Below are 26772 nucleotides of genomic sequence, written 5' to 3'. Positions count from 1 at the left end.
TACTGGTTACTCCCCTAGTAGCTAACTACTGTCAGACATTTCATACTGAATAGTGTTGTGCTAGATTACTACAAAGCATTAATGAAGTATGTCAAGGCATCCCCTACCAACAAGAAACCCTACCAACTGATTCCAACAGACTACATCACTGGGTATTGCCTGGTGTTTGGATCAATGGAAGACATTGCTGAGTCTTGCTGGAAGGGGCCTTACCAAGTCTTGATGTCAAGGGCCAGGGTAGCCACACCTTCTAAGACGTCAGCTCTCTTTAACAGTTTCTTACTACTAATCTGTTTATCTCCACGATATAAAGACTAACTTCCGCCTTGAGTTCCATGTCAGTGGGAGCAGCCTACCAGAAGGTTCCAAGAGTATGCTGACAGCTGGCCAACCCTCCACTCCAAGCCTGATCAGCTAATACAACCTGAGTTCCAGGACTGTCCCAAAGTCCTTAGATGTGCTACCAGCAAGTCTCAACCTGTGGCAACCAACAAAATAAACAACTAAAAAATAAAATCTCCAACTAGATAGCACTCAACCTACCTGTTCTCAACAGGAAGATCTTGCTTCTGACTTCCCTTGTCTGTTGCTGACTAGATTGTCATTTGTCTCCATAAGTACAAACCTACCTTTGCCTTCATAAATTGAGATTTGGGCTCAGCAAAGCTTAAACTGGATCCAGAGACCACAAAAATGTGTAAGGCCGAAACCAGTAAATAGAAAATCTCTTTTAGCCAGAAACTAATTTCATGATTTTCTTGTTGGAGATTAAATCCTTATGTAAGACTAAAATGCAAAGGGGAATCAAAATTGCTAATCCTCTCTCATCCTCTAAAGACATATCAGCCTCTAGTGACCACCAGAATCAATGCCATGGCACAAGCACTCTAATCACTGCTAGCTGGTCTGCTGTTCTAGGTGAGCTTTCTTCTCACTTGAAGGTAATAAGGATTCACTAGGAATGGCCAGACTAGACTAAATCCTATTTAAAAGTGTGGGCTTTCACTTGGTTACTGTGATTTTACTCTAATTATAGGTGCTTCAAATTTCTCATATGCTCTCATTCTCATGGAAAGAGCTTAGGCTTCAAATATTAATTATGCTACTTAACTATATAAATTTACACAAATTAAGTTATCTGAGACTCACCCTTCTCCTCCTCCATTGGTTGAATGGGAGGAAGAATACCACATGGACTTACTGAGATAATGAAGTGAGATATTAATATCATATGAAAATTACCTATGTGCCCATTATTTCTTATGGATTATAGGACACACCAAAAAGATTTCAGAAACAAATGAATAATCATTTTGTATCTATATTAAAAACACCTTATATTATTAAAGTCTTATAGAAATAATAGGCTTTCTTTAATGTTATTTTAAAATTTCACTAACAGTCAAGGCAAACCTAAAATTATTTTAATTTTTTTTAAATAAAAGGTTGATGCTTTAAACTGTCTAATGGAGTCAAAATCTGTGAGGTGTAACAATGTGTTCATATTTTTAAAGCATTTCATATAGGATGTAAAGTCCAATTCTGGAGTTGTTAATAAGACCAGGTGTCATGGACATGGAACCCCCCGCTTTTATTTTTTTTGAGACAGTCTCGCTCTGTCACCCAAGCTGGAGTGCAGTGGCACGATCTCAGCTCAATGCAATGTCTGCCTCCAGAGTTCAAGGAATTCTCCTGTCTCTGCCTCCCGAGTAGCTGGAATTTCAGGCATGCGCCACCACGCCCGGCCCATTTTTGTATTTATAGTAGAGACGGGGTTTCACCATGTTGGCCAGGCTGGTCTCTAACTCTAGACCTCAGGTGATCCACCCGCCTCAGTCTCCCAATGTGCTAGGATTACAGGCATGAGCCACCGTGTCGGTCCCACTGAACCCCTTTCTAGGAGCACATCACTGGGGACCTCTTCAGGGTGATTCAGGACTCCACTAGGCTTGGGTTGTTCACAAGGCATAGGGTTGCAAACATCTCTGGGATTTTCTGGGGAGTGTGAGCACCATGCCTCCCTACTATACCTTATTTCTTAACAGGTATAGTTACGAAACTATAGTTAACACCAAAGATTCTGGCTTTCAAGGAGGTTATGGAACATAAAAAAATTAGCAAACAGAACTCCATCATGCTGGCCAGGACGGAACTGTCAAGATATTAAAACTCTTCAGAGCGCTGCTGTTTCAATGAGATGGTTATTATGTATCAGACTCTCTTTTGCTAATTTCCAGATATTTACAGTGGGAATTAAAAAAATCTTTTTTATTGCCAGCAGCTTATTTTCCCATATTAGGCCCCTATTCCAGGTGCTTACATGAGATAAGCCATTGTCTTTTATAGAGTTTGAGGCTTTAGTCTGCACCACAAATAGGTACCAGAAGTAAGAGTCAATCTAAATGAGTACAGGACTAAAGAGCCTTCAATGAAACACTTCAGCCACATCAAGACCAAAATAAAGTCTGTAAATTCCACAGCCCTTCTTCAAAAAGTACATGAGTATATCAGTCAGGTGGGCAAAAGAAGAATAAACCTTTCACAGCAGTCTGCATAGCTTAGAAGCCTCTGGATAACAGGGCAGTTGATGGAACTTGGGCTGCTGGTCCAAAACTTGACCCATCCTTGCCTGTTTTCATGCAGTAACTCTCAGAAGAGATAGGTTTTAGAAGTTTACCTCCACACAGCTACAAGCTATGTCTTCAGGATCATGGTGACAATGACAGTGTCAGCTCAGGACCATCTATTTGGAGTGTTTAAAAGGCCTTGCATAGGAACACATGAGTGAACTGTGGATTTATAACCAGCCCCAAGAGCAGGAGGCAGTACAGCCCATGGCCATGCACTGGGAGCTACAACATGGCACACACACTGGGAAGGTCAGTCCTCCATGCTACAAGGTTATAACTGGCCAAGCTTTTCATGTGACAGCAGTCTGCCACTGGCGATCCACAAGGTGCCAGAGGCTAAAGGCCACCTAGGAAACCAGCTTCATGAAACACGGATATGCAGACTCAGGGATAAAAAGTTCAACATGGTGGCCAGGGTTTGGTCTCAGAAATAGTGGGAGCAGGGCATGTTTGTGGAGAAGAGCAGATGAACTAGTCTCACAGAAGTTTGTTTATGGAATCATGAATGGTCTGCGCCTCAAGTTCTAAGGAGATTGTCATTCCTATAACCTGGGCCCCTGTGATGGCACAGTTTCCAGTCGCAGTAGGGAGGCGAGTTCCTTGTTTTTGGTATCCAAATAATCCTATTCACAAGGTCACATACTTTAAAGACAGGGACCTATCCCTGAAGGCAGGCAGCATAGCCTTTAAATTTGTTTAAATTTGAGTAAAAACTTTTTAAAAATTGGTACTCAGTGGCCAATTTTTTTTTTTTATTTAGCACTGTACACCCAGAATCTAGCACAAATGCCTCATATATATAAGGAACTCTTGATAAATATTGGTTAAATAAATGAATGAATGAATTCTAAGGGCAGTCCTGGAAGTGGACAGACAGATGAGGAGTGGGCTGCTGTGCAACAGACTAGGACAGAAGGAGTACTGGAGGCTGCAGGTTGAAGGTTACTGATCAGGAGCTCTATATTTTCCCTGAGCCGTGGATCTTCAGTAAGGGGAAAATGGCAACACCAGGCATGGCAAATGATCATGACACCCTGACTGAATGTCCGACACAGCTCTTTGGATGACAAGTGCCCTCTCCCAGCCTACTGATAGTGTCTATTAACCACTACGAACCCTTTGATGAAACTGATCCATGTCCTGGGACTCCCATGGTCTGATTTTGCAAGCAAGCCCTAGGTTCCCAGAGCTCCCAAGTTGGCAGAAGAACCAAGCACATGCTCACTGGGTCTTGCCTTCCTTTAGAAACCCCATTTGAAAGATTTCTGGAAGGCTACTAGTGAAGGTGGAGACACAGGTTCTGTTCTTCTGCCACACCTTATCTTCACCCCAAAATTTTTGTCTAGCTACAAAAGGACCAATGGTTTCTTACACTTTGGTGTGAGGAAGCCCATAATAACCTTAAGAGCCATTTCTCTGGGTAAGTCTTGGAAAAGATGCCATATCACTAAATGGAAAGATAAATATGAAACACCCACAGAAACAAAGATATTTCATTTCTAAAAGCCCCTAATTTCTAAGATATAGAAAAAGGAATATGAATTTTAAAGTTAAGATAAATTATCAGCTTTCAGAGTATAAAGCCATCTAAATTGTACATAAATCAGTTTTAAAAGGCAAAAAAACACAACCACTTAAATTGCATTAATATGGTATCATTTTAGAGTACTATAAAATATTTTAACTAATATAAATGTTAAAATATGAGGTTTGCTGCTATCAGTCATCTAATAATTATGTAAGCCAAGGTGGGACCACTTCAATGATTAATGAAAGGCAAGAATCATGTTTCTAAACATGGTATAAAATAGTCTTAAGTCATTACATAAATATTCCAATGAGGATGCAAGAATTTATGGGTATAATATATATAAACCAATAGCACAGGGAGGGATTAGAAAACTGTTCTCTAAGCCAAAACATGACCTAATATTTTTTGTCCAAAAAAATCCACTACAGTTTACAAATGTCACTCATTCATTCAACAAGGATATACCCCTTCATTTATTCAACAAATACTTATTAGCTTTCCCTCTGTGCCAGGCACTGTGCTAGCCTTGAGGATTCAGTGGTAAAGAAGCCACAGTCTTTGCATCTGCAAGGAAATGTGTTTCCACCATCTCTCCTCACCCCCTCTCACATGCACATACCATGCAAAGATCTCCCCAGCTGCATTATAGAAAGATGGTCATTTAGCTCTTGCTGTGTGGTATAATGAGCCTCCACGTGTAGTGTCTAGCACAGTGCCCAGCAGTCTCTAAATCCACTCTTCTTTGACTATTCCCAACAAACATCAAGAGCTGAGAGCCCTGAATTCCATATTAGCTGTGCCCTGCTATTAGCCATCTAACCTTGAGAAATTCATTTCAGCACTTGAAGCTGCATCTGCTCTGAGAACTCTCTTCTTGAAGGCCCCTTTCAGCTCACAGGGACTGAGATGACTAAAGATTTCTAATAATGGGAAGAGCTATTACCTCACAAGGGGCCTGTTCTATCAGATGACTCAAGTTAGAAAGTTCTCTGTTATACTGAGCTCAATTATTCCTCCACGAATTCATTCACGGGTCCTGCACACTGCAGTAACACAAAACCTATCTACAGCCTCTACTACATGGTAACGCCTCATTAAAAAGACATCTGTCACATTTCTCCAAAGTTTTAAAATAAAAGAATGCCCTTAAATGCCACTCAATCCCAGGATTCCCAGATCTTTTTTATAATATTGGTTACCATCCTTTCTCTTTAAAGTACCGTGCCAAAATACAATGAAATATTCTAAATTTGTAGTCTGACCAGCAAGTGCTTGCTATACATCTGGTGATGCAGCATAAAACTCTGCTTGACTTGTAGATAAAACAACTGAACACGTAATAACCATTTAGAGGAATACTATCTGAACCACATTTATTTAAAACACCATAATAAAGACACAGCATAGCAAAGTCATGAAGATACAAACTGAGGCCAGATGATGTGGATAGGTTCAGATTCTAGTCATTATATTATTAGATGTTAGCCTCTCTGTTTCAGATTCCTCATCTATCAAATGGGAATCATAATAATTCTTACACTGTAGGATTCATATAAAGAATTGAATGAGTTATCAGACATAATGCATTCAGAACAGAAATACAATAGTTACAACAAATATCAAATAAGGTAGGCAACTTACTTGTCAGTGATTATTTATTCAGGTGATAATCTAAATACCTTTTGTGTGTGTGCATTCACAAGTGATATGAAAAGAAAATAGCTTTTAGTTATTTCCTTTGTAAGTAAATATTGACAGATTAATAGAGAAAAATAAACTGACAGCTTTTTAAGTTCAAAGGATGTGATCTCCCTCTAAGAGAGAGATGAAGTAAACTATATTAACTGAGAGGAAGCTAAGGGAAAAGCGGAATAAATAGAAAGGAAACATTAAAAGAATTCTTAAGAACATTTTGTTCTGTACCACTAAAACCCAGCCTGCTCATTTCAATTATATTATGAATGCATAATTTCTGATATTTGATGTGCCATAAGAGTATGTTCTCATGTTTATTGGTGTCTTTTTATGTAGACTTTTTAAATCCTCATAGAATCATAATCTGAAGCTAATAAATTTTAGTCACATCTGCTGTGGCAAGTGACCCCTGAACTAAAATCCCCCTTTGTTCTAGTGATCATTTAGTTCTAAATATAAGTGTTACCAGAGGGTGCCTGTGTTTCATCAACTGAGTAAACCCGTGTGGATGTGCAGTACCCATGAAGTTTCACACACACCTACAGACCGCCCCCTGAAAACGTTACAGGTGGTTAAATAAATGAAATAAATTACCTTTGTGTTTCTTTCTACTTCAAACAAACCAACAAAAAACACATGCTACTTTCCCTCGTAAACTTCCATAAGAAGTTTTAACAATGCCAGTATAATAATTTCATTAAAATTGTGACTCATTAAAGATTTAGCTTAATCTTCATTAAAATTTAAAGAAAACAGTCATTTGAACAGTATTCTTTGAAGGCTTAACATATACCATGTGATTGTGATGACTTTCGTATCATTAAATAGCTCTTCTTTTGCAAATAACATTTACCTAACAAGGTGAGATTATAATTACATTTATTATTCCCAGTCATCGTTATTAATATGAGATAAAAGTGGAAATAAATCTTTGCTATACCTCTGAAAGATAAGCAGCATGGAATGTTTTCTCAAGATAAAGTTCATCCACATTCTTCCAAATTCCCAAACTTTTAGGAATTGGCAACACACTGCCACTTGGAAATAGGGAGATGACGAACTCGGGAAAATAACTGCCACTTTTATTAAACTGCAGGTATTGTGGTGTACTAGCACATTTAATTTAATCCTTATAATCCTATGAGGCAGGTACTCTTGTTATTCTCAATGACTGGTGAGGAAACTGGGATTTAGAAAGGTTAACCGATTTGTCCAAGGTCACATTAACTGGATGTAGCCAAGTCAGGACCCAAACCCAGGCTGTTTGACTTTCATGGTCTAAGCTCCTATCCTCTACAAATGGGGTAAATTAAAAAAAAAAAAAAAAAATTCTGCGGATAGACATATCCTGATTAGTGAGAAAAGAGAGCAGTGTTTGAGGAAGAAAGAGGACAGCAGAGGCAGAGACTACCCAGATAGAAAGGATTCTGTCTGATTGGAAAGAGTCTTGGATTACACATCAGGAGGTCTGGGAGCCCTTTCCCAGGGTGGCACCAGTGTGACCAAAAAGAGATCAATTCTCTCTAGCCTCATCTGGGAGGAATACATTCACCTACAGCATAGGGTTATGTTAAAGATAAAAATGAAACCCCCAAAACACCATGCAGACAGTAATCAAATTTTTAAAATGAATTTTTTTAAATGAACAACAAAAGAGAACATTTTATTGATTTAACCATCATAGAAAATGCCATGGTAGAACTTAAACTACAAATAAATTACCATTTTTTCTTTTTCTTTCTCTCTCTCTGTTTTTTTTTTTTTTTTTTTTTGAGAGACTGGGTCTTTCTCTGTTGCCCAGACTGGAGTGCAGCGGTGCAATCTTGACTCACTGCAACCTCCACTCAAGCGATCCTCCCACCTCAGCCTCCTGAGTAGCTCTGACTACAGGCATGTACCACGACACTCAGTTAATTTTTTCATTTTTTTGTAGAGATGGGGTTTCGCCATGTTGCCCAGGCTGGTCTTCAACTCTTGGGCTCAAGTGATTCTCCCACCTCGGCTTCCCAAAGCGTTGGGATTACAGGCATAAGCGATCATGCCTGGCTTGAACTATAAATATATTAATAAACATTAGCCTAAATGATGTCAAAAATTGTCCTTTTCCATTCCCTGATCACATCACCGTCACCTAAAATCACAAAAAAGTACTTTCATTGTTAGTAAGTTTTATTATGGCTGAAGACACTTGTGAAATCATAAACTCAAACCATGGCTAAAATTAGCTCAATTTGAGTCAATAAAAGTATATACACAAATTTGTCATATCTGTTTCTTTCTTTTTTTTGAGACAGAGTCTTGCCCTGTTGCCCAGGCTGGAGTGCAGTGGCACAATCTCGGCTCACTGCAACCTCCGCTTCCCAGGTTCAAGCAATTCTCCCGCCTCAGCCTCCCAAGTAGCTGGGACTACTGGCATGCACCAATACATTCAGCTAATTTTTGTATATTTAGTAGAGATGGGGGCTTTTCCTACCCTCAAGCGATCCACCTGCCTGGGCCTCCCAAAGTGCTAGGATTACAGGCATGAGCCACCACGCCCAGCAAATTTTTGTATTTAGTAGAGACAGGGTTTCACCATGTTGGCCAGGCTGGTTTCAAACTCCTGACCTCAAGTGACCTGCCAACCTCAGCCTCCCAAAGTGCAGGGATTACAGACATGAGCCACCCTGCCCAACCCATATCTATTTATTCATATTGTAAGACCCGGAGCAGAAGAATCTAGCAATACTGTGTGGCCTATAAAAACTGAGATAAATGGACATTGTTTTTTAAGCCACTAAGTTTGTGGTTGGTTGTTACACAGCAATAGAAAACTAATAGAGTACCTGAGACAATTTAGATAACAAAAAAAACCAGTTATTAACTCCAGAGTTGAGAGTGAGAGACTACACAAGAAAGGAAGAGTAATCATACTGTGCGTAGGTTTTAAATCATGTCCCCGATCCTCTGACATGACTGTCTTAATGTCTGTGGCCCCCTCGAAGCCTGGCCGGCCTTAGTGACTCACTCATACCCAACTGAACGTCACAGAAATGACACTGAAGAACTTCCCAGGTTAGGTCAGTCACTGCCCTGATCTCTAGAACCCATTTTACCAGAGAGTTCAGCACTGGATTTTCAGGCAAAGCACAGGTTTTCCATTTTCCATTTACTATTTACACAGTTTTCATCCACTATTGTACTTTGTCAATATATCACCCTTAGAAACTTCAGGAAGAGGAGGGATGGCTGAAATGAAGTAGAATTTGGCCATTCCTGGATCCTCCAGCCATAATACATCAAACTATACCATTAGCCTCTAACACAAACCAGCCACAATAACAGCATCAGTAGCAGTCACAATAATTGAGGAAGGTAAGATATTTAAATATTTAAAGAGAGGAAGGTTTGTCAATTATTGGTTGAAAACATGTCTCTTGCTCCATTTTATGCCCTGGAAAGTTCTACCAAATTCATTTGCTCTAAAGCCTAAGCAATCTGCCTGACTTTTTAGTCCCTACATTTGTTTTTGTTTCTTTGTTCTTTTATTTTGCTTTGTTTTGTTTTAGAGACAGGGAATCACTTTGTTGTCCAGGCTGGAAAGCAGTGGTGCAATCATAGCTCACTGCAACCTCGAACTCCAGAGCTCAAGCGATCCTCCCATCTCAGCCTCTGGAATAACTGGCACTACACGCACGTACCACTACACCTAGCTAATTTTTGTATATTTTTTTGTAGAGAAGGGGGTGTCTCACTATTTTCCCTAGGCTGGTCTCAAACTCCTGGCTTCATGAGATCCTACCACCAGCCTCCCAAAATGCTGGCATTATAGGCTTGAGCCACTGTGCCCAACCAGTCCCTATATTTCTAGTCCAATAAACTAAAAAAATAGTACTCAGTTGAATGAATAAATTTCTTGAAAATATTTCAACCAAAAGTCTTCTCATGCCTAAAATAAACTTTCATCTTATTAGTTAAAATCAACAAATACTTATGGATAAGGCACCATGAGATAAAAAGGTATGACAGAGTCCCTATCCTCAAGGAGGTTATAATAAAAATAAATAGTTAAAAAAAATTTTTTTTTCTTTTTTTTTTTGAGTCAGTCTTGCTCTGTCCCCTAGGCTGGAGTGCAGTGGCGCAATCTCAGCTCACGCAACCTCCACCTCCCGGGTTCAAGTGATTCTCCTGCCTCAGCCGCCTAAGTAACTGGGACTACTGGCATGTACCACCATATCTGGCTAATTTTTTGTATTTTTTTAGTAGAGACAGGGTTTCACCATGTTAGCCAGGATGGTCTCGATCTCCTGACCTCATGATCCGCCCGCCTCAGCCTCCCAAAGTGCTGGGATTACAGGCGTCAGCCATCAAGCCCGGCCAAAAAAAAAAAATTTTTTTTAGACAGGGTCTCACTCTGTTGCATAGGCTGGGATCATAGCTCACTAGAGCCTCGAACTCCTCAAGGAATCAATCTCCTGAGTGGCTGGGACTATAGGTGCATGCCACCATACCCAGCTAATTTTTGTATTTGTTGTAGAGATGGGAATCTCACTATGTTCCCCAGGCTGGTCTCAAACTCCTGGCCTCAAGTAATCCTCCTGGCCTCTCAAAGTGTTGGGATTACAGGTGTGAGCCACTATGCCTGGCCAAAAATAAATACTTAACTAAGTATAAGGTAGCATATGCTAAATTCTGTAAGAAATGCTGTAAGAAAGATCATGTGCCCAGTTGAAGGGCCAAGAAAGACCTGTATAAGGATTTGAATAATTTCCTACTCCAAAACCCTAGACCTTGTCTTCACCTGAAATTAATGCATGCTTCAAAGCTTAAATTTTGAAACCCTCTTTCAGATTAAACTCTTAAAGGATACAAAATTCTAGCTAAATAGGAGGAATAATTTCTAGTGTTCTATAGCACCGTAGGATGACTACAGTTAACAGTAATATATTATATAGCTTCAAATAGCTAAAAGAGAATATTGAATGTGTGCAACACAAAGAAATGGTCAATGTTTGAGATGACAGATATCCTAATTACCTTGATCTGATCACTGTACCTTACATGCATCGAAACATCACTATGTATCCCATAAATATATACAATCATTATGTGTCATTAAAAAATAAAGAGTATTAAAAAACAAACAAATAAATGTTGATTGGCGGGAACCCTTATTCCCCCTCCATGAGGCTCCAGCAGAGAGAGGATTATTCTTCACTGCCCAGGGAAAAGCAAGTGGCTAATCCTACTAGTAGGACTGGTGAAGTTCTTTCTACCTCACCCTACCCCATCTTCAAGTGGGAGAAAGAAGGAATAAGCAACGTTTTGGCCTTAGGTCTCCAACAATTCATCAGAAGCTCTGTATTTAGTGGTTGTTGAATCCTGTTCAGCCAAAGCTGTCCCCTACTCTGTACTGTAGTCTCAAAAACTGAGAAGAGCAGAGAGATGGATGATTTATCAATCCATCAAATATCTAGCAATCCCTCCCTTTCTCTTTCTGTTCAATATGCCCTATAAACCATCAACCCTGGGTCAATTCATTTGTTTGTTCTCTACTCCCACTTAAAAGAAAATGTTATAAGCACAGGGAGTAATGACATTACTAAACCTGATCTCCAATCTTTGGTAGACACCACTTACTACTTAGTGATCATCTATAGGTCCCTGCTCAGTTTCGATTCTCTTTTTCTACAGAAGCAACTATTAAACATCCTCAACTTTCACTCACAGCAGATAACCTTATCCTTCAATTTCACTGAGAAAACAGTATTTGGTTTTGAAATATATAAACTTCCTGGCCACGCTTTCTGCCTCCCGTTCAACGCTGATCTCTTAACCTGCGCTCTGATTCCTACGCCCGTCAGCTTACTCAGCAATCATGCTTCATCGGTCATTCCCTCTCTCTCCTGAGTCTTCAACTTTTGGTTCTAACTATGCCTCCTCTCTTCATATAAATGCATTCAAAATCATTTTTAAAACACAACAAAAGAACAACAAAACTAAAATTCTCTTCTGGCCGAAACATTTTACTAGCTATCTTTGTTCTCCTTTTAACAGCCAAGCTTTTAGAAAACAGTTACCTACCTTATCTCTGCCTGCCTTTCACTTGCATTCACAGTGCAGCCTAATGCCTGCCCCCAGCCCCACCCCACACTGAAACTACTCACATCAATGGGACCAAATGACCTCCAAATTAACAAATTCAACCATCACTTTTCAATTCTTCGACTTGACCTCTCTACAGTATATGACACGTCAAAGCATCTATCTTGAAACTCTCTTCTGCTTGGTTTTTATAACATCACTGACTCCTGAGTCTCCTTTACTTAAGAACGCTCTGAGTCTTTATTGGTTAAACCTTGAATTTTAACATTTTCCCAGGACTCTATTCTTGGCTTTCCTCTTCTCAAACTAAACTCTCCCTGGGGATCAGGGGAGATGGGGAGGAATATTTACACTATGAATTATCCCACATGCCCATAAATCAATAAGGCAACATCTGAATTCATCTGTGTCCTCTCTTCCCCCCACCCTTACCAGTGCTCACCTCTATCATGGCACTGCTGTACACCTGTTTAGCAGTCTGTCTCCCCTGCCCTGGCATGCCTAGGGGATGGACACTGCACACTGCTGTCAGGAGTAGTAGCTTTCCTGGGAGGACTGGGAGTGCGGACGGGAGTGACAACGGAGCAAGAACAATGCACCTTTGAGGACCTAGGGAGTATGTAGTTATAAAAAGTAGCCCATAGGAAAATGGGCTGAACAATGCCAGGAATATCTTGAGGGAAATTATATACATGCACATTCACCTCTGAATTTCTTGTGCTCAACACATGGTGGGAACTCAATCCGTACTTTGTGAATGAAAGAAGTTGGAAAAAAATGGGTTATAATAAGCTTTGAAGAATTGGTAGGATTCTCACAGTGATAGATGGGGGAGGAATCACTGAAGTCAGAGGGAAGAGGAAAAGCACAGGCACAGGTAGAATTGCTGCACTGGTGGGACAGAGAAGGACAAATTAATTGGTAATACTAGAATGCTGAGGCATGATCTTACAAGATCTGAAGACTGAGTTGGGGATGGCATTCGCAGGCAATGGGGAACCAGTGACGCCTTTTTAAGCAATGTGATCTGTGATCAGAAAAGAAGAAACTGGAATAGAGCTGCCAAATGAATTACCTAAGTGAGAAGTGAAGCCCTGAACTACGGCAACTGCCTGAACGATGGCAACTGGGGTGAAATGGAGTGAAAGCAGACTACATAGAGAAAATATTATTTTTAAGACTGAAGGTAAATACACTTTTTAAATATTCAAGAACAATGGAATTAATTGAAGTATTAATTTAAAGGAGGTGAAAAACTTAAAGCATTAAAATTAAAAGGGAAAAATTATAAAATTTTTAAAAAGTATATTTAACTCCAGCTTAAATGAGTCATAACTGGTACTGGGTGTTAGAATATACAGTATATTTAAAGTTGATTGTGTTGGTAGGAACTCCAACATGCATAAGTTAACAACAGTTTGCAATTGAACAGGGCATTCTGTACATGCTTAAGAAAGGTCATTCTGTAACTTTTGAGAAGGGAGTTAGCAGAATATAACCATACCGTGAAGCTGTTGTTAGCATTTTTCGTGCTTGCTTCAGCTACACTAGCATCTGAGAGGTCAACTTCATCAAATATCAGAGACTGTTAATGAAAAAAAACATACAAAGACATTAGAAGAAAACCTAACTCAATGCTCTTCAATACATTCTTTCAATACAGGAATTAGGAATAGAAAATGGGGGGAAAAAAAGTTAAGTTGGTGGTACTCTCTGCAATTTCTTCTTAGAAAGGAAAAATAAAAGCATAAAGTACAACTAATCCATAAAACCCCAACTGAAAAGGACTTTAAAGACCTCCTGGGAACACTATTTCAATGCAAATGTTCTGTGCTCTCTGGAAGCATAACAGCTACCACTTATGGGGAACCTGCTGAGTGTGTGGCACTCACATGCACCATGCAATCTCTCTGAAGCTTGTAACAGCTCTGCCAGGGAGGCAGAGGCAATATCATTGTTTCCAGGCTTGCAGGCTGAGAGCTGAGACCTAGTCCTGGCTTAGCTCACGACGAGTAACTGAACCTTCTGAACCTTATTTTCCTCATCTGTAACTATGTGTTCAAATGAGGTAGTGAATTTGCTTTGCAAGTAGCAGGTGACCTTTTTTGTATACTCTTAACATGCAAGGTAGCAAGTAGGAAATCCTAGCCAATAAATGTAATCATCCCACTTTTAGCACTCATTGTTCACACTCATTCAGCGTTCTTCCAGCAAGGCAGGCACAATGGTGCACCACTAGAACTGCGGAAACTAGAACTTGAAGTAGTTGACAGTTGGACTTGAAACTGAAGTAGACTGTAGAACTAGCCTACTTCAGTTCAACCAATCTGACTGTAAGACTTGTTCACTGACTGGAAGAAATCTACAGTCTAGCACAGGAGATTAAATAGACACAACTAACTTTAAGGTAAGATAGACAAGAGTAAAAGAGAAGAAATACAATGAAATGCTATAGAAGGTCACAGATGATTTATTCAGCAGAAAACTGAACTCTTTCTCTCTCTCGTGAATCATGGAATAAGGAGTATTTGAGGGGATCTTGACGAAAACAGGGAACTTTGTCAAGTGCAGATGGAAAAGGCAAAGTCATCACAATGATGGCAGCATAAGCTCAAACTGGAGGCTGTCAAATAGCCAATGCTGCCTAGAGATAAATGTGAAAAATCAGGATGGAGCCAGATCAGGGACAATTCTGAACATAATGACTTGTAAAATAAGATTATTTTACATGGTTATTACTTCTATAGATACATAAACTCAGAATTAGGTTTGTTTGCTTGTTTTTACCTCCTGGTGTACAACTCTACCAATTATATCAGGAGCATACATTTATAAAAATGAAAATAATTGATTATTCAACTGGCACAGTAGCCAGAAATCCTAATGTTTATTTTTGAATATTAAAATACGAGTTTTTACAAATGGCTTCTCCCAAAACTGTATTATTATTATTTGATTCAACTGTTAAGTAAAAAATATTTTAAGTCTTGATTTGATTTCCATATGATTTTTATTCCTAATTACCAGCATACTGGAGTGATTAGTTTACGTCGGGTACCACATAAGCTCTTGATGTGTATTTTCTCCTTTAAGCCTCCTCTCAGCAACATGTGCTGTCCACAGCCACTCCACTGGAATATGCTGGAAGTGGATATGGGCTCTTGTCTGAACACAGAGCATGAATTCTTAGCAACAACTGCAGCTCTCTCTTTCTCTCATGGTCAGGGAAAGATTTACAAGGTAAAAGGTGGAAACCAAAATCGTTGCGTTTATTACATCTAATAAGGTTACATTTAATGCTTTATTTTAATTGTCAAGAAAGAAGAAAGGAAGAAGGAAATGAAACTACACTAGGGCCTTCTTAAAAGATTATTCTTAGGGACATGTTATGGAACTGACTCAAATAGACCCGCTTGGGATGGGGTCCACAATGGATCACATTTACACTGAATTCATGTAAGAGCATAATGCTACAGTGCGCTTCCAAGACAAAAACAGCTTACAGAACCAAAATTGTACATCCATCCACAGTCTCAAATGCTTGAAACTAGTATTATCTCGAATTACCTTTGAGTCCTTTGCATAGTAGAGGGTGCGGCCTCGAAGTTTGAAGTATCGCTTTTTCCACCTTTGGAAAGAACTGGTTTGCTTCAATAGCGGTCCCTCTTTAATACTGGTCTAGAGAGAAGCAGAAGCACAATGACACGGTTACAATGAAATTCAAACCCAAATGAAATTCAGAGCCAATGGTGCATTTTCATTAACATTTGGAATAATATTTCTCATGCCTTGCAAATTACAAGAGAATATGTTACTCTCATCACAGCTTTGCATATGTGCAAAGCCCCAAAGAGCAAAAGTGAATTTGACATGATTCCCTGCCCACAAAGAATTCATGAGTAATAGGCAAGACATTTGCACATACATTAACACTTGCAATACAGTGTTATGCGCACACTGCCTTGTATATAGTAAGTATGGTGGAGGTGCAGTATAATATGATTACGAAAAAGCATAAGTCCTGGAGCCAGAAACCTTGGGTTCACCTCCTGGTGCCACCACTTAGTAGCTGGATGATTTCAGGCAAGTTACTGAACTTCTTCACAGCTTTATTTATTCATCTGTAAAATGGGGATGACAATACGACATACCTTATAGGGTTGTTGTGAGAAATAAAAAAAAAAAAACACGTTAAAGGACTTAGGGCATGGTGCATAGTATGTGCTCATTAAATGTTAGTTACCATTAGCCAGGTGTTATTTCTAACATATACACAATACTGTGCAGGTGGTCCAGAGAAGGACTCATTAGCTCACCTCAGAGGGAGTCAAAGCAGTGTTCCCAGACAAGGTCCCAAGGTGGGTCTTGAAGGAGTTTATGATGAGAGATGGGGGAAGGACATTTTAGGTGTGTGCAAAGTAGAAAGGTTAAAACATGGATATTTGGGGCATCTGCAAAGAGTTTTCTGCTATAAATGCAGTGAAGAGTTTGCAAGAGGGAGCAGAGGGAGATGCAGCTGGAAGAGGTAGGCAGGGACTCTGTGGCCCTGGGCCAGGCTCTGGTTAAGTGCCTTAGGTATGCTAGCTCATTTTGTTTTCAGCAGCAAAATACTTTGAACCTCTTTGACCTCATCTAGTGTTTCCCTCTCTTGATTTCCTCCATCACAATGGCTGCTTTCTTCTGCAGTGGGCCTACATACTCCTGCTGTAGGCTGGCACTACCTCCCCTCTCCTCCCTCAGATATCCCTCTGGCTGTCCCCTTCACCCACTTCAGGTCTTGACCATCTTAATGAGACCCACCTGAGTAACTGCGTGTTTCACACTGAAACTTGTGCTTGCTCACCATATTTTCCCCCATCCTGATCTTATTACCCACCCCACGAAGTACTTTCCATCTTCTGACACATAATGTCATTTACTATGCTTATTGTGCTAACCCTATTAGAATATAAGGTCCCTGAGTTTATTATATCTAAAAAAGTTAAATTTAATGTTTCATTTTAATTGGATGGAAAGAAAGGAAAAAAGAAAGCAAACTACACTAGAGTCTTCCTATAGGATAACCTTAGAGGCCATGTCACAACACTGGCTCAAACGGACCCCCTTAGGATAGGGTCCCAAGATGGATCACATTTATACAGCATTCAATAAAGAGTTACCGTGCTATAATGAGCCTCCAAGACAAAAACAGCTTGTAGAACCAAAATTTTAAATCATCCCACTGGATTGCACACTGACAATATCTCCAGTGCCTAGAACATTATCTGGTTCATATGATAATGAGATCTATATGAATAAATGGCAGGTGCTGAGATCATATCTCTGTTTGATTCCACCGTTCATTTCCAACTTTTACACAACATTATTTCTTACTACCATAAAGACATAATATATTGAGAAAAGTTTGTTGTCTCCAGTAAGACAGTTAAGTTGCATTAATATTTACTTTGAATTTCAATAAGAATTTTACTCTACAGCTTGCTCTAAGACTGTCTTCCTGGAACTGTTGTAGAATCATTACCATTTAATCGTAACAAAACACTTTTGAAAGTCAGTACCAAAGAGCCAATTTAGAGTCAGACAGACAGATTTCAAGCCAGGCTCCAGCATACAGTAACAGTATGAACCTGGACAAATTACTTCAACTCTGCACCTCAGTTTTCTCTCCTAAAAATCGGAAATCACAACACCAACTTCACAAGTTTGTTGCATCTAACTTAATTATAAGATAATGCCTGTAGAGCACTTAGCACACTGTCTGGGTTGGAGAAAACATTCAATAGATGGCAGAAAGTGTTATTATTATGATATCATTATGCTATTAAGTCCAGGGAGTGTTTGCCAGGCATCACATTATAAGAGCTTTTTGTAAGAAGTAAATAAGTGTTTGCAGCCACTGTCAGGACAAATAACAGCTGGAGTAGGACTGTATCAAGAGAGGAGGTTATAGGAGACAAGAGTCAGAATATGCTGGACACAACAGGGAGTGTGCTTTTTCTTCTAAGTGCAAAAAGCTAGTGAAATGTTTAAGGCAGAAAAGTGACAATGGGGAAACGGGTGAGAAAGGAGGTGGTGACTTGAATGGCAGCCACAGTGGAAAGCCACTGCCTTAGACTAGGGTAGGGTCTAGCTGCACATCTAAACCAATTACAGCTGCTGGAGTCCACACAGAAGCAATGGTGAGAGAGGCCTCCTGAGAGGAAGCAGTGAGAAAGGCCAGGTGTCGGGAGAAATCTTGCCCTTAATAAGCTTCATGTGGCAGCAGCTAAAAGTGCTCCTGGAGTGAAACTCCAGGCCCCATTTTGCACGAACTCTTAAGAAAAATAAGATTTAATGCCAGCATTCTAAGGCCTACCTCCCCTGCCTTTTTTCTTATAATTGCAACTCATTTTTTATAGTGTAAACCACCATTTCAATGTCCTACCACATGGCGCCAGCTTAATATACACAGGTGGGGATAGGTCATCTTCTATCATCTCTCCCATCACTGGAGCCCAGGACCCAAGTAAACACAGGGCAAACCCTATCACCAAATACACTGCTACCACCACTCACTGTAGCAGGAATTAAGAGGTCCCCAAGTCTCACTCCAAAGCCTACTTATTTTTAGCAATATTTCCTAACATGGAATCCCAATACAGAAAGGAAATACGAACAGCAATTCACACTGACTTATATTCTATAACTACCCTTTTATTCCATAAATCACACTAAACTTTTGCTTATAACAATAAAAATTAAAACGTACTCCTAACAAAGGTATTTTTAAAAAGGGGAAAAACATAAATAACAATATAAATTTCTAAGTAAGTCAAATTAATATAATTTAAATCTACTGAGGCTGAGAGTGTTAATAGTAAGTGCATATCAGTATTAGCTACATGTCAAAATTATTGGAAATATTCAGATTTATTATGTGACATTTATACCAGAAAGACTAAAAATCCATATTTATCATCTTATTATTTTGTATCTTTTAAATAGTCATACATCTTAAGAATGCACCCCTGAAATAAAATCTATGTTATCACCAATTAAGTCAGAAATACAAACCAAAGGAAGCAACATTACAGGAAAGAAAATGTACAGCTTTACTGAGATATCATGATCGTATTAGAAACTGCACATGCTTAAAGTATACAATTTGATATGTTTTGACATACAAATATGGCCATGAAACCACTACCATAGTCAAGATACTGAACATACTTGCCCCAATCAAAACTTTCCTTGTATCTCTTTATAATCGCTGCCTGTCCCCAGGCAGCCACTGGTCTGCTGCCAACAGCTGCTTCACATCCTCACCAACATTTAGTCAGTCACTTTAATTTTAGGCATTCTAATAGGTAGATAGTATCTCGTTGTGGTTTTAATGTGCGTTTCCCTAATGACTACTGATTTTGAGCATTTTCCTGTGCTTATTTTTCACTTGCACATCTTCACTGATGAACTGTCTGTTTGAATCTTTAGTCCATTTTTATAAGGGAATTGTCTGTTTTCCTATTTTTGCATCTTAAATGACCTTTACATATTCTAGATGCAACGTATTTATCTAACATGTGATTTGCAGATATTTCTTCCCAGTCTGTGACTTGTTTTTTCTATTGTATTCATGGCATCTTTTGAAGATCAGAGGGATCCTGAATTTGATGAAGTCCTACTTATCAATTTTTTTCTTTTATGAATCACGTCAAATCTAAGAAAGCTTTGTGTAACCCAAAGTCACAAAGATTATCTTCTATGGAAAAACATTATTTGTACATGCATGACTATTAACCTCAACACAGAATCTAGTCATTCTAATTTTCAGCTGCTCTGTTACTAATTTCCTGTCTACATTGCTTTTTTTTTTTTTTAAGAAAATACGAACAGGTATAATTATCTAAAATATTGGTTTGTAGCAATGACTCTGTAGATAGAGACTATTAGAGGAACATCATAAAATGTATAACTTTTTGAAATTTATAATATACATTTTGCATATCTGTAAAGAGGCACCTCCATATCTGAAGAATTAGTGACTTAACGTAGCTAGTATGTAAGTAAGGAACAGACCACAGTTCTCTGCGTTGGCTTTTTGGTAGCAAATGGTGAAAGTACAAGCTAATCCAAATCTCTGTGTTTTCTAAAGTTAGTCACATCTTTTTATAAGGCTAAAAAATATTGTGGTCTTGGATCATATACATTTTTTAGTCAAATCAAAGAACGCCTTGCAAAATTATTTGGCTAAAGTAATTATAATTCTTAGTGAAAATTCATGTTTAACTCCAAAACATGCCCACTCTTTGTTACATTCTCTGAAGACAAAATTTCCTCCTATTCATCTACATAGGTGGAGCATGTCTTCTTGATCCATGTTTCAAAATATGTGCACACATCATATGCAATGACATGATATGCTAAAAGTCTAATCTAAAAAGCTTTCCCAGGACCTGTAGAAAACATTAAGAATTATGAAGAAAGACTGACACTGTCTGTTATAATTTGATGTCCCCTCTGAAACTTACGTTGAAATACAATCCTCCATATGGCAGTGTTGAGACCTACAGCCTTGAAGAAGCTATTAGGTCATGAGTGCTCTGTCTACATGAATGGATTAATCCATACATAGAGTAATGGTTAATGGATCAATAGGCTGACATGAGAGTGGAACTGATGGCTTTACAAGAGGAAGAAAGATCTGAGCTAACACATCAGCATGCTCAGCTCCCTCGCCATGTGATCCTCTGTGTTACCTTGGGATTCTGCAGAGAATCCCCGTCAGGAAGAAGGCTCTCACCAGATGCCCAGCTACGCCCTCGGACTTCCCAGCCCCCAAAACTATAAGAAATAAATTCATTTTCCTTATAAATCACCCTGTCTCAGGTGTTCTAAGCAACAAAAAATGAACTAAGAGACTGCCACTCTTCATGTGGCATAATGAGATGCTAAATCTTGTGATGACGTCATGAAGCACTCATGCCCTCTCATTCCACTTTCTCTTTCTGTCTTCTTTCACCCTTTAGCTTCTCCCTTTGGTCAACAACCAACATATATTTTAAAAGTTCCACCAGATATTATGTAGTCTAGCTACAAAGAACTATCATATCCCTCATCAAGAACCTAATTGGGGTAGTGGGGAAAATTTTTCATGCTGCACTTCAGAAAGAAAAGTCTGACTTATGAATATTTCAAACACAAACGGTCATTAGTAATGAGAAGGTCCTTATTCTGGCTAACTGTGTAAAGGACTCTTGAGGGGGAGACTCCATGGCGGAGGAGAGGTGTATTCTTCGTTGATCACACAGACAGTGTCCACTAATGAAGCTCCAAGTGAAGGACTCTCTGTGTCCCAGGAACTTGGGTTCCAAGTTAGAACTAGGAGTACATCTTTCCATAGAAACCATGTCATAAATTTGCCTTAAAGTTTAAGTCCCCATGCTATTCTCTCATGTGTCTAAATCCCAAGGATACCAGTTGCCTAATACTTCTATGGGTGTAGTGGTGAGAAGGAATGAATCCTGACACAGCTGCAGAAAAATAAACAGGAAGGTCACTGGTAAATTAGGAGGTCAATCTCAACTGAGGATAGGTTTTACCTGCCTTTTGCCCTAGCCTGGATTATAAACTACTTGGAGTCCAGGAGGTCTATCTCATTTGTCTTTGTATCACTACTGTGAAGGTTCTATAATTTATGTAAGTACAGATGCTCCTCAAGTTACAATGAATATACTAATAAACTCATCATAAGTTGAAAATATTGTCAGTCAAAAATGCATTTAATACACCTAGCCTACTGAACATCACAGCTTGGCCTAGTCTACCTTAAACATGCTCAAAACACTTACGTTAGCCTACAGGTGGGCAAAATCATTTAATACAAAGCCTATTTTCTAATAAAGTATTGAATGTCTCAGGTAATTGAATACTGTACTGAAAGTGAAAACAGAATGGTTGTATGAGTACTCAAAGTAGTTTGTACTGATTTCACATCATCAGAAAATTGGAAAATCATTAAGTTGAACCGCTATAAGTCAGGGAATGTCTAGTGTGTGTGTGTGCATCTGTGTACGTGTGTGTGTGTGTGTATATGTGTGTGTTTAATACATATTACTACTTTCATAGAAAAATGTGGTCTAAGTTCCAAACAACCAGTTCATAAACAAACTACTTCTGAAACAAAGTCTAGTTGTGAATTGGGGTCCGCACATAAAAAAGAAAATGGGCAAACTAACGTCTGTGACAGTGGTTCATAACTTGGTTGGATCAAGATGCCTTTTCAGAATCTGCTGAAAGTTGTGAATACTATCTCTCCAGAAACATGCGTGCGTGCACGCACACACACACATAATACACACACTGAAAATTACATACAATTTTAGAGGGTTCATGAACTTTCGAGATCCACCGTAACTAAAAATGATGGCCTCTATATAACAATAAATTGGATTAGTGTTTTGGTGGTTGCTCTTTAAATAATTCGATTAGTTTTTTTGGTTGTTGTTTTGTAAATAAATCAGTCCTTAATATGGTTATGAGTAACAAACATTAATTCTTTTAAACTTTCTCTTCAGTTAGCTTAATGGTCTCCTATACCATTCGAAACAGTGTAATTTGATATTACTTGAGGTTAGAGAGCAATAACTAAAAAATTTTGAGTTCCAATTTTCTGTTGCATTTTCAGCAGTAGTTAATAATTATATAACCAAACATATCCTAAAATATACAGGCATTTCCTAATTCAAAAGTTTGAAATATACTTATTTATTCAATTTGAAAATTTTACTTTTGAAGATATACTACATAGTTATTCTTCCCAAGATCATTAAACATTATTTTATAAAACTGAAAAGCTTACCCTAAGAAAAATTAATTTGAACTCAAATGTTCATTCCTTCAAAACACAAAATAATACATTTTCATTCCGTGTTTTCAGTCCTAGTTTTTTTTCAAACCAAGATTGGAGATGTAGAATCTTTGGGTAACACATTATTTTCACTTTAGACTAGGAATGCTCAATTAGCATCCACACCTCAATAACCTGAAATAATCAAACAACAGTTCAGAGTCTCTAATGTCCTATCCAGTTTCATGGTTCACTGCTTCATAAAGTGTGCACTTGTGACTCATAAAAGGACACTACCATATAGAAAGGTCAAAATATAATATGAGGAAAATATAACTACAGTGGAAAGGAAGTATCAAAGTTGTATTATCAATATTTTAATGAGTTATTCTTCAAAAAAAAATTGATCATTTATGATTAAAAAGAGAATGTGCAAAAAATAAGAGATACAAAAATCAAGACTTAATAGTATGTTAAATAATTAACCTGATCAGAAAGAAATATGAAGTGTTCATTTAAAAATATACAGATTACATGGCACAATGCGAATATACTTAAAGCTACTGAAATGCACATTTAGAAATGATTAAGATGGTAAATTTTAGGTTATAAAATTTTTACCATAATATAAATAATTTTTTTGAAAAGAAGAGATTACAACACTGTTAAATGTCCCAGGAAGTCCTTGGGATAAGAGCTAAAAACTTTTAAGAGGGTAATGTAGCTTCTAGTCTAACAAAGTTAGTGAGAGAAGGAGAAAGAAACTACATTGACTATCATGGAAGAGCCATCTCATCGTGTTCAGAACTGAAGACTTATGGCCTAGCACCGACCACAGGACTGCTTTTTGGACCAGACTGCAGATGACCAGTAACACCATGCGAAGCCACCTCGGCTAAGAGGAGGTCTCTGAACTTTGTCATGTGACATCATGCTAGTCTTCTGTTACTCTAAATCCTTTCCTCCTCTTTCAGGTGCTTGCTCAGATTCACTCGCATACAAATGCTTTCTTTCTTTTCCTGAAAATGCCTAAAATATGCGACCCAGTCAAGCCCGTTCAATACAGTCCTATTTCAGGAGCTTTGAGGAGAAATACGGGAAGCCTGTTGTCGCTGCCAAGGGGGATTAGGGAGAGTTATATGGTGAGCTGCATCACTGTAGCATCTGGCGTCACCCAAGGTAGGCAGCCCATAATTCTTAAACCCAAACACAGAACATTAAAGTGCTATAAAAATGTATCTTGGCCAAAGAATAAATCATTTGGAAATTCAAATGGCAGAAGTGGGTGTATTCGGATTTTTGTAAAGTTCTGTTTAAGGCAATGGGGAAGAAAAGTTAATGTTTGGTCTATTTATGTCCTAAAAGTACGGTTTTAAGGAAATGTAAATAACCTACTTCATTCTCCCATGGTTATGTGGGTAATTTCCTAAAATGAAAATCTAGTTAAATTACGCCACCGCTTCAAGCCCTTCATTAGTTCTCTTCTGCCTTCCATATAAAGTCCAAGCTCCTACATGTACCATAGAAGGCCCCTATGCAGCCCTCCAAACGCATGGCCTGCCCCTCCCAAGCTCCTTCCTCTGCCCTCCATATCCTCTGCTCCATTTATCTGTCTTGAAATCTATTCATCTCAACATTCATCCAGCACCATTAGCCCTGGGAAGGCTTCCTTGACCCTGCAGGGGGAGGAAGACGCCACCACTCCCACCTTTGGGTCTCTAATACATCCTTATCCTGTCTGTGTAACAGCACCTATGATGCTGAATAGTGTCCATCCACATGTTTATGGTCCCACCAGGTCACGGCCTTTAAGAGGGCAAAGACTGCATCCTCCCCATTTTTGTAACATCACCGTCTACAGTGTTAGGTAACACATCAGAGGGCCTCCACAAATAAATGTTGGTTGACTTGACCTAAACAACTTTTAGCGATAGTATAAAATAGTATGTAAGGTAACTGTGCATTTTAAAACAAAGAAAAAATTAGAAAACGGGAAAGCCCTGGGCCCCTGATTGAGGGGAAATGGTATCAATAAGTAAACAAGAAACACAGGCTGGAAATGCTTTTATGGTTTCCAGGGTTCAGCAGATTTGAGGCTGTTTCTTTTCACATGTATGAAAATGGACACAATGCTCAAAGGCATATGTCTAGAGGGGCAGAAAATGTCTACCCTGATTTTTTATGAGAATATTGTGCATTTAGAGATGTTCCTTATAGAGTCATTTTCAAAGCAAATAATTTACGTTTTTTCTACAGAATTATTACATTCTTCAAATCTTACATAAGCATGGATTAATCTCCTGTGATGTGTGAGGCGGTGGTGTATATATAAAGATGTATAAGATGTAGTCCTTGCCTTCACGAAGCTACAAACCTATGTTACAATATACAAACAGCTAATTTGAAATTCTTGAAGAAAAAAAGACAAAAACATTATTGCCGTCCTCTAAAAGATGTGATTAAAAAGATTTAGCTGGGAGGCAGTTATTCACATGAAAGCTAATCCTCAAAATAAACTTCTGTTTATGTACGGCTAAACAAACACTTCTTATAAAAGAACAAGCATAACCAAAAAGTGATTAATTCGTAACAGCTCTAGCAAATATAATTATATAATCAAAGTGTGGTTAAGAAAAAAGCACGTGGCTCCAAATATTTCAAAATAATGAAATATTTTTGAAGATATTTCAAAATATCTTCAAGTGAAGAAACAAAGATTCATTTTTTTAAATCATGCTATTATATTTGATATTAATGTTCAACCACAATAATAAAGTTAGTAACAAATATAAGAAATGGTTATAATCAGAGTTATGGTTAAGAATCTGTTAAAAACAAGTATGCTTTAGTTTTATTTTGTTCGCAAATTCTAGGATGAGGCATAAACTTGCCCCTCCTCCCAAAAAGGGCTTAGAAACATTTATATTAACTGCCATTTAGTCCTATAATCTGTCAGTTAATAGGTTTAGTACTACCTGACCCTCATGAAAAATCCGTAAAGCCACATAGACTCCAACTGGAACCTAATAACCTAGTTTAAAAAAATTAAAAGCAAAAAGATCAATGAACCTGACTTTGGAAAATCATTTTCAAAAAATAAAAGCGTTACAAGTTGAATAAATTCTTATCTAGCTGGCTTTCTGAGACTGTTTTTAGCCCAGCGTTTTAAAGCTGCAGAATTGCTCATTTCATGCCCTTTGCTTAAAGAAAATAAAGGTAATTTCTCTTTTAAATTATATACACACATGGATGCTCCAGGATTTCACCTAAATTTTCAGAAACGCCTTTGTGTCACAAGTTGAAGCTGCTTAGATGGAAAACCACTTTAATGCCCCAAGGAGAATGCAACTTTAAATACAGCCCTTCGATGAGCCTTTTGTAAAGCTAAGAGTCCTTGAAAAATCAGGCACTGCCTGAGTTATCCAGTAGGTGTACACTTTCATATGCGATGCTGACCTTTAGAGGAGCATTAAACAGGTGTGTAAAGTGCAAAGGTCAGTGATGATGCATGTCTTTTACAGATGCCTTCAAGAATTCCAGAAGAACCTCTAGCTTCTACCAGTCATGTCCCAGCATGACCTCCACTTCTCATCTAGGGAATGGAATTTGCTGTAATGGGAGAGATGGATCAAGGGAGATTTCAATACTCTACATTTTATTTGTGTCACTTCTTTCCTATCTCTTCTAATTCCTATCTATTCTGTCCTCTCAAACAAAGAATTTTTCTTTGGCCTATATATTTCCTTATTCATTTGTCATATAAATTCCAGGAAAGCTGTGTTAGGCTTTCTTGGATGTCTGTACAAAACCTGTAACATCATGAATCTACCTGACCATCTTTAATGGTCAAACGAAGCCTCTATAGCTAACAGACTTTCACCTCTGAAATGGAAATAATGCCTGCATATCACTATGTGCTATGATGCTATGTGAGGCAATGGATTCAAAAGAATATATAATTCTTTAAAAATTATATGTCAAGATATTATCATCATAATAAGTCCTCA

The 26772-nt window shown here is 38.4% G+C and overlaps 1 protein-coding gene across 8 annotated transcripts in view; it reads right to left on the bottom strand.

The window, feature by feature from the left end:
• The window catches only part of DGKH (diacylglycerol kinase eta), a 197152-nt gene that overhangs the window by 96544 nt on the left and 73836 nt on the right, over positions 1-26772 (bottom strand). For 6 of the 8 annotated variants that reach the window (XR_006693619.3, XM_074021916.1, XM_074021917.1 and 3 more), the window contains 2 exons: positions 15508-15618; positions 13445-13525 (listed from right to left, as the gene is read on the bottom strand). Coding sequence is in view for 5 of the 8 variants with exons in the window: in XM_005585737.5 (XP_005585794.1) it covers positions 13445-13525; positions 15508-15618 (192 nt within the window). In the remaining 3 variants the exon portion in view is untranslated. The remainder of the gene's footprint in view (positions 1-13444; positions 13526-15507; positions 15619-26772) is intronic. The other 2 variants (XM_074021915.1, XM_045377182.3) reach the window with 1 other exon arrangement.

This window comes from Macaca fascicularis, chromosome 17 (assembly GCF_037993035.2).
Source record: "Macaca fascicularis isolate 582-1 chromosome 17, T2T-MFA8v1.1".
Classification (NCBI taxonomy): Eukaryota; Metazoa; Chordata; class Mammalia; order Primates; family Cercopithecidae; genus Macaca; species Macaca fascicularis.
The sequence above is the reverse complement of the archived record's forward strand: the minus strand, read 5'-3'. Positions and strand labels throughout refer to the sequence as shown.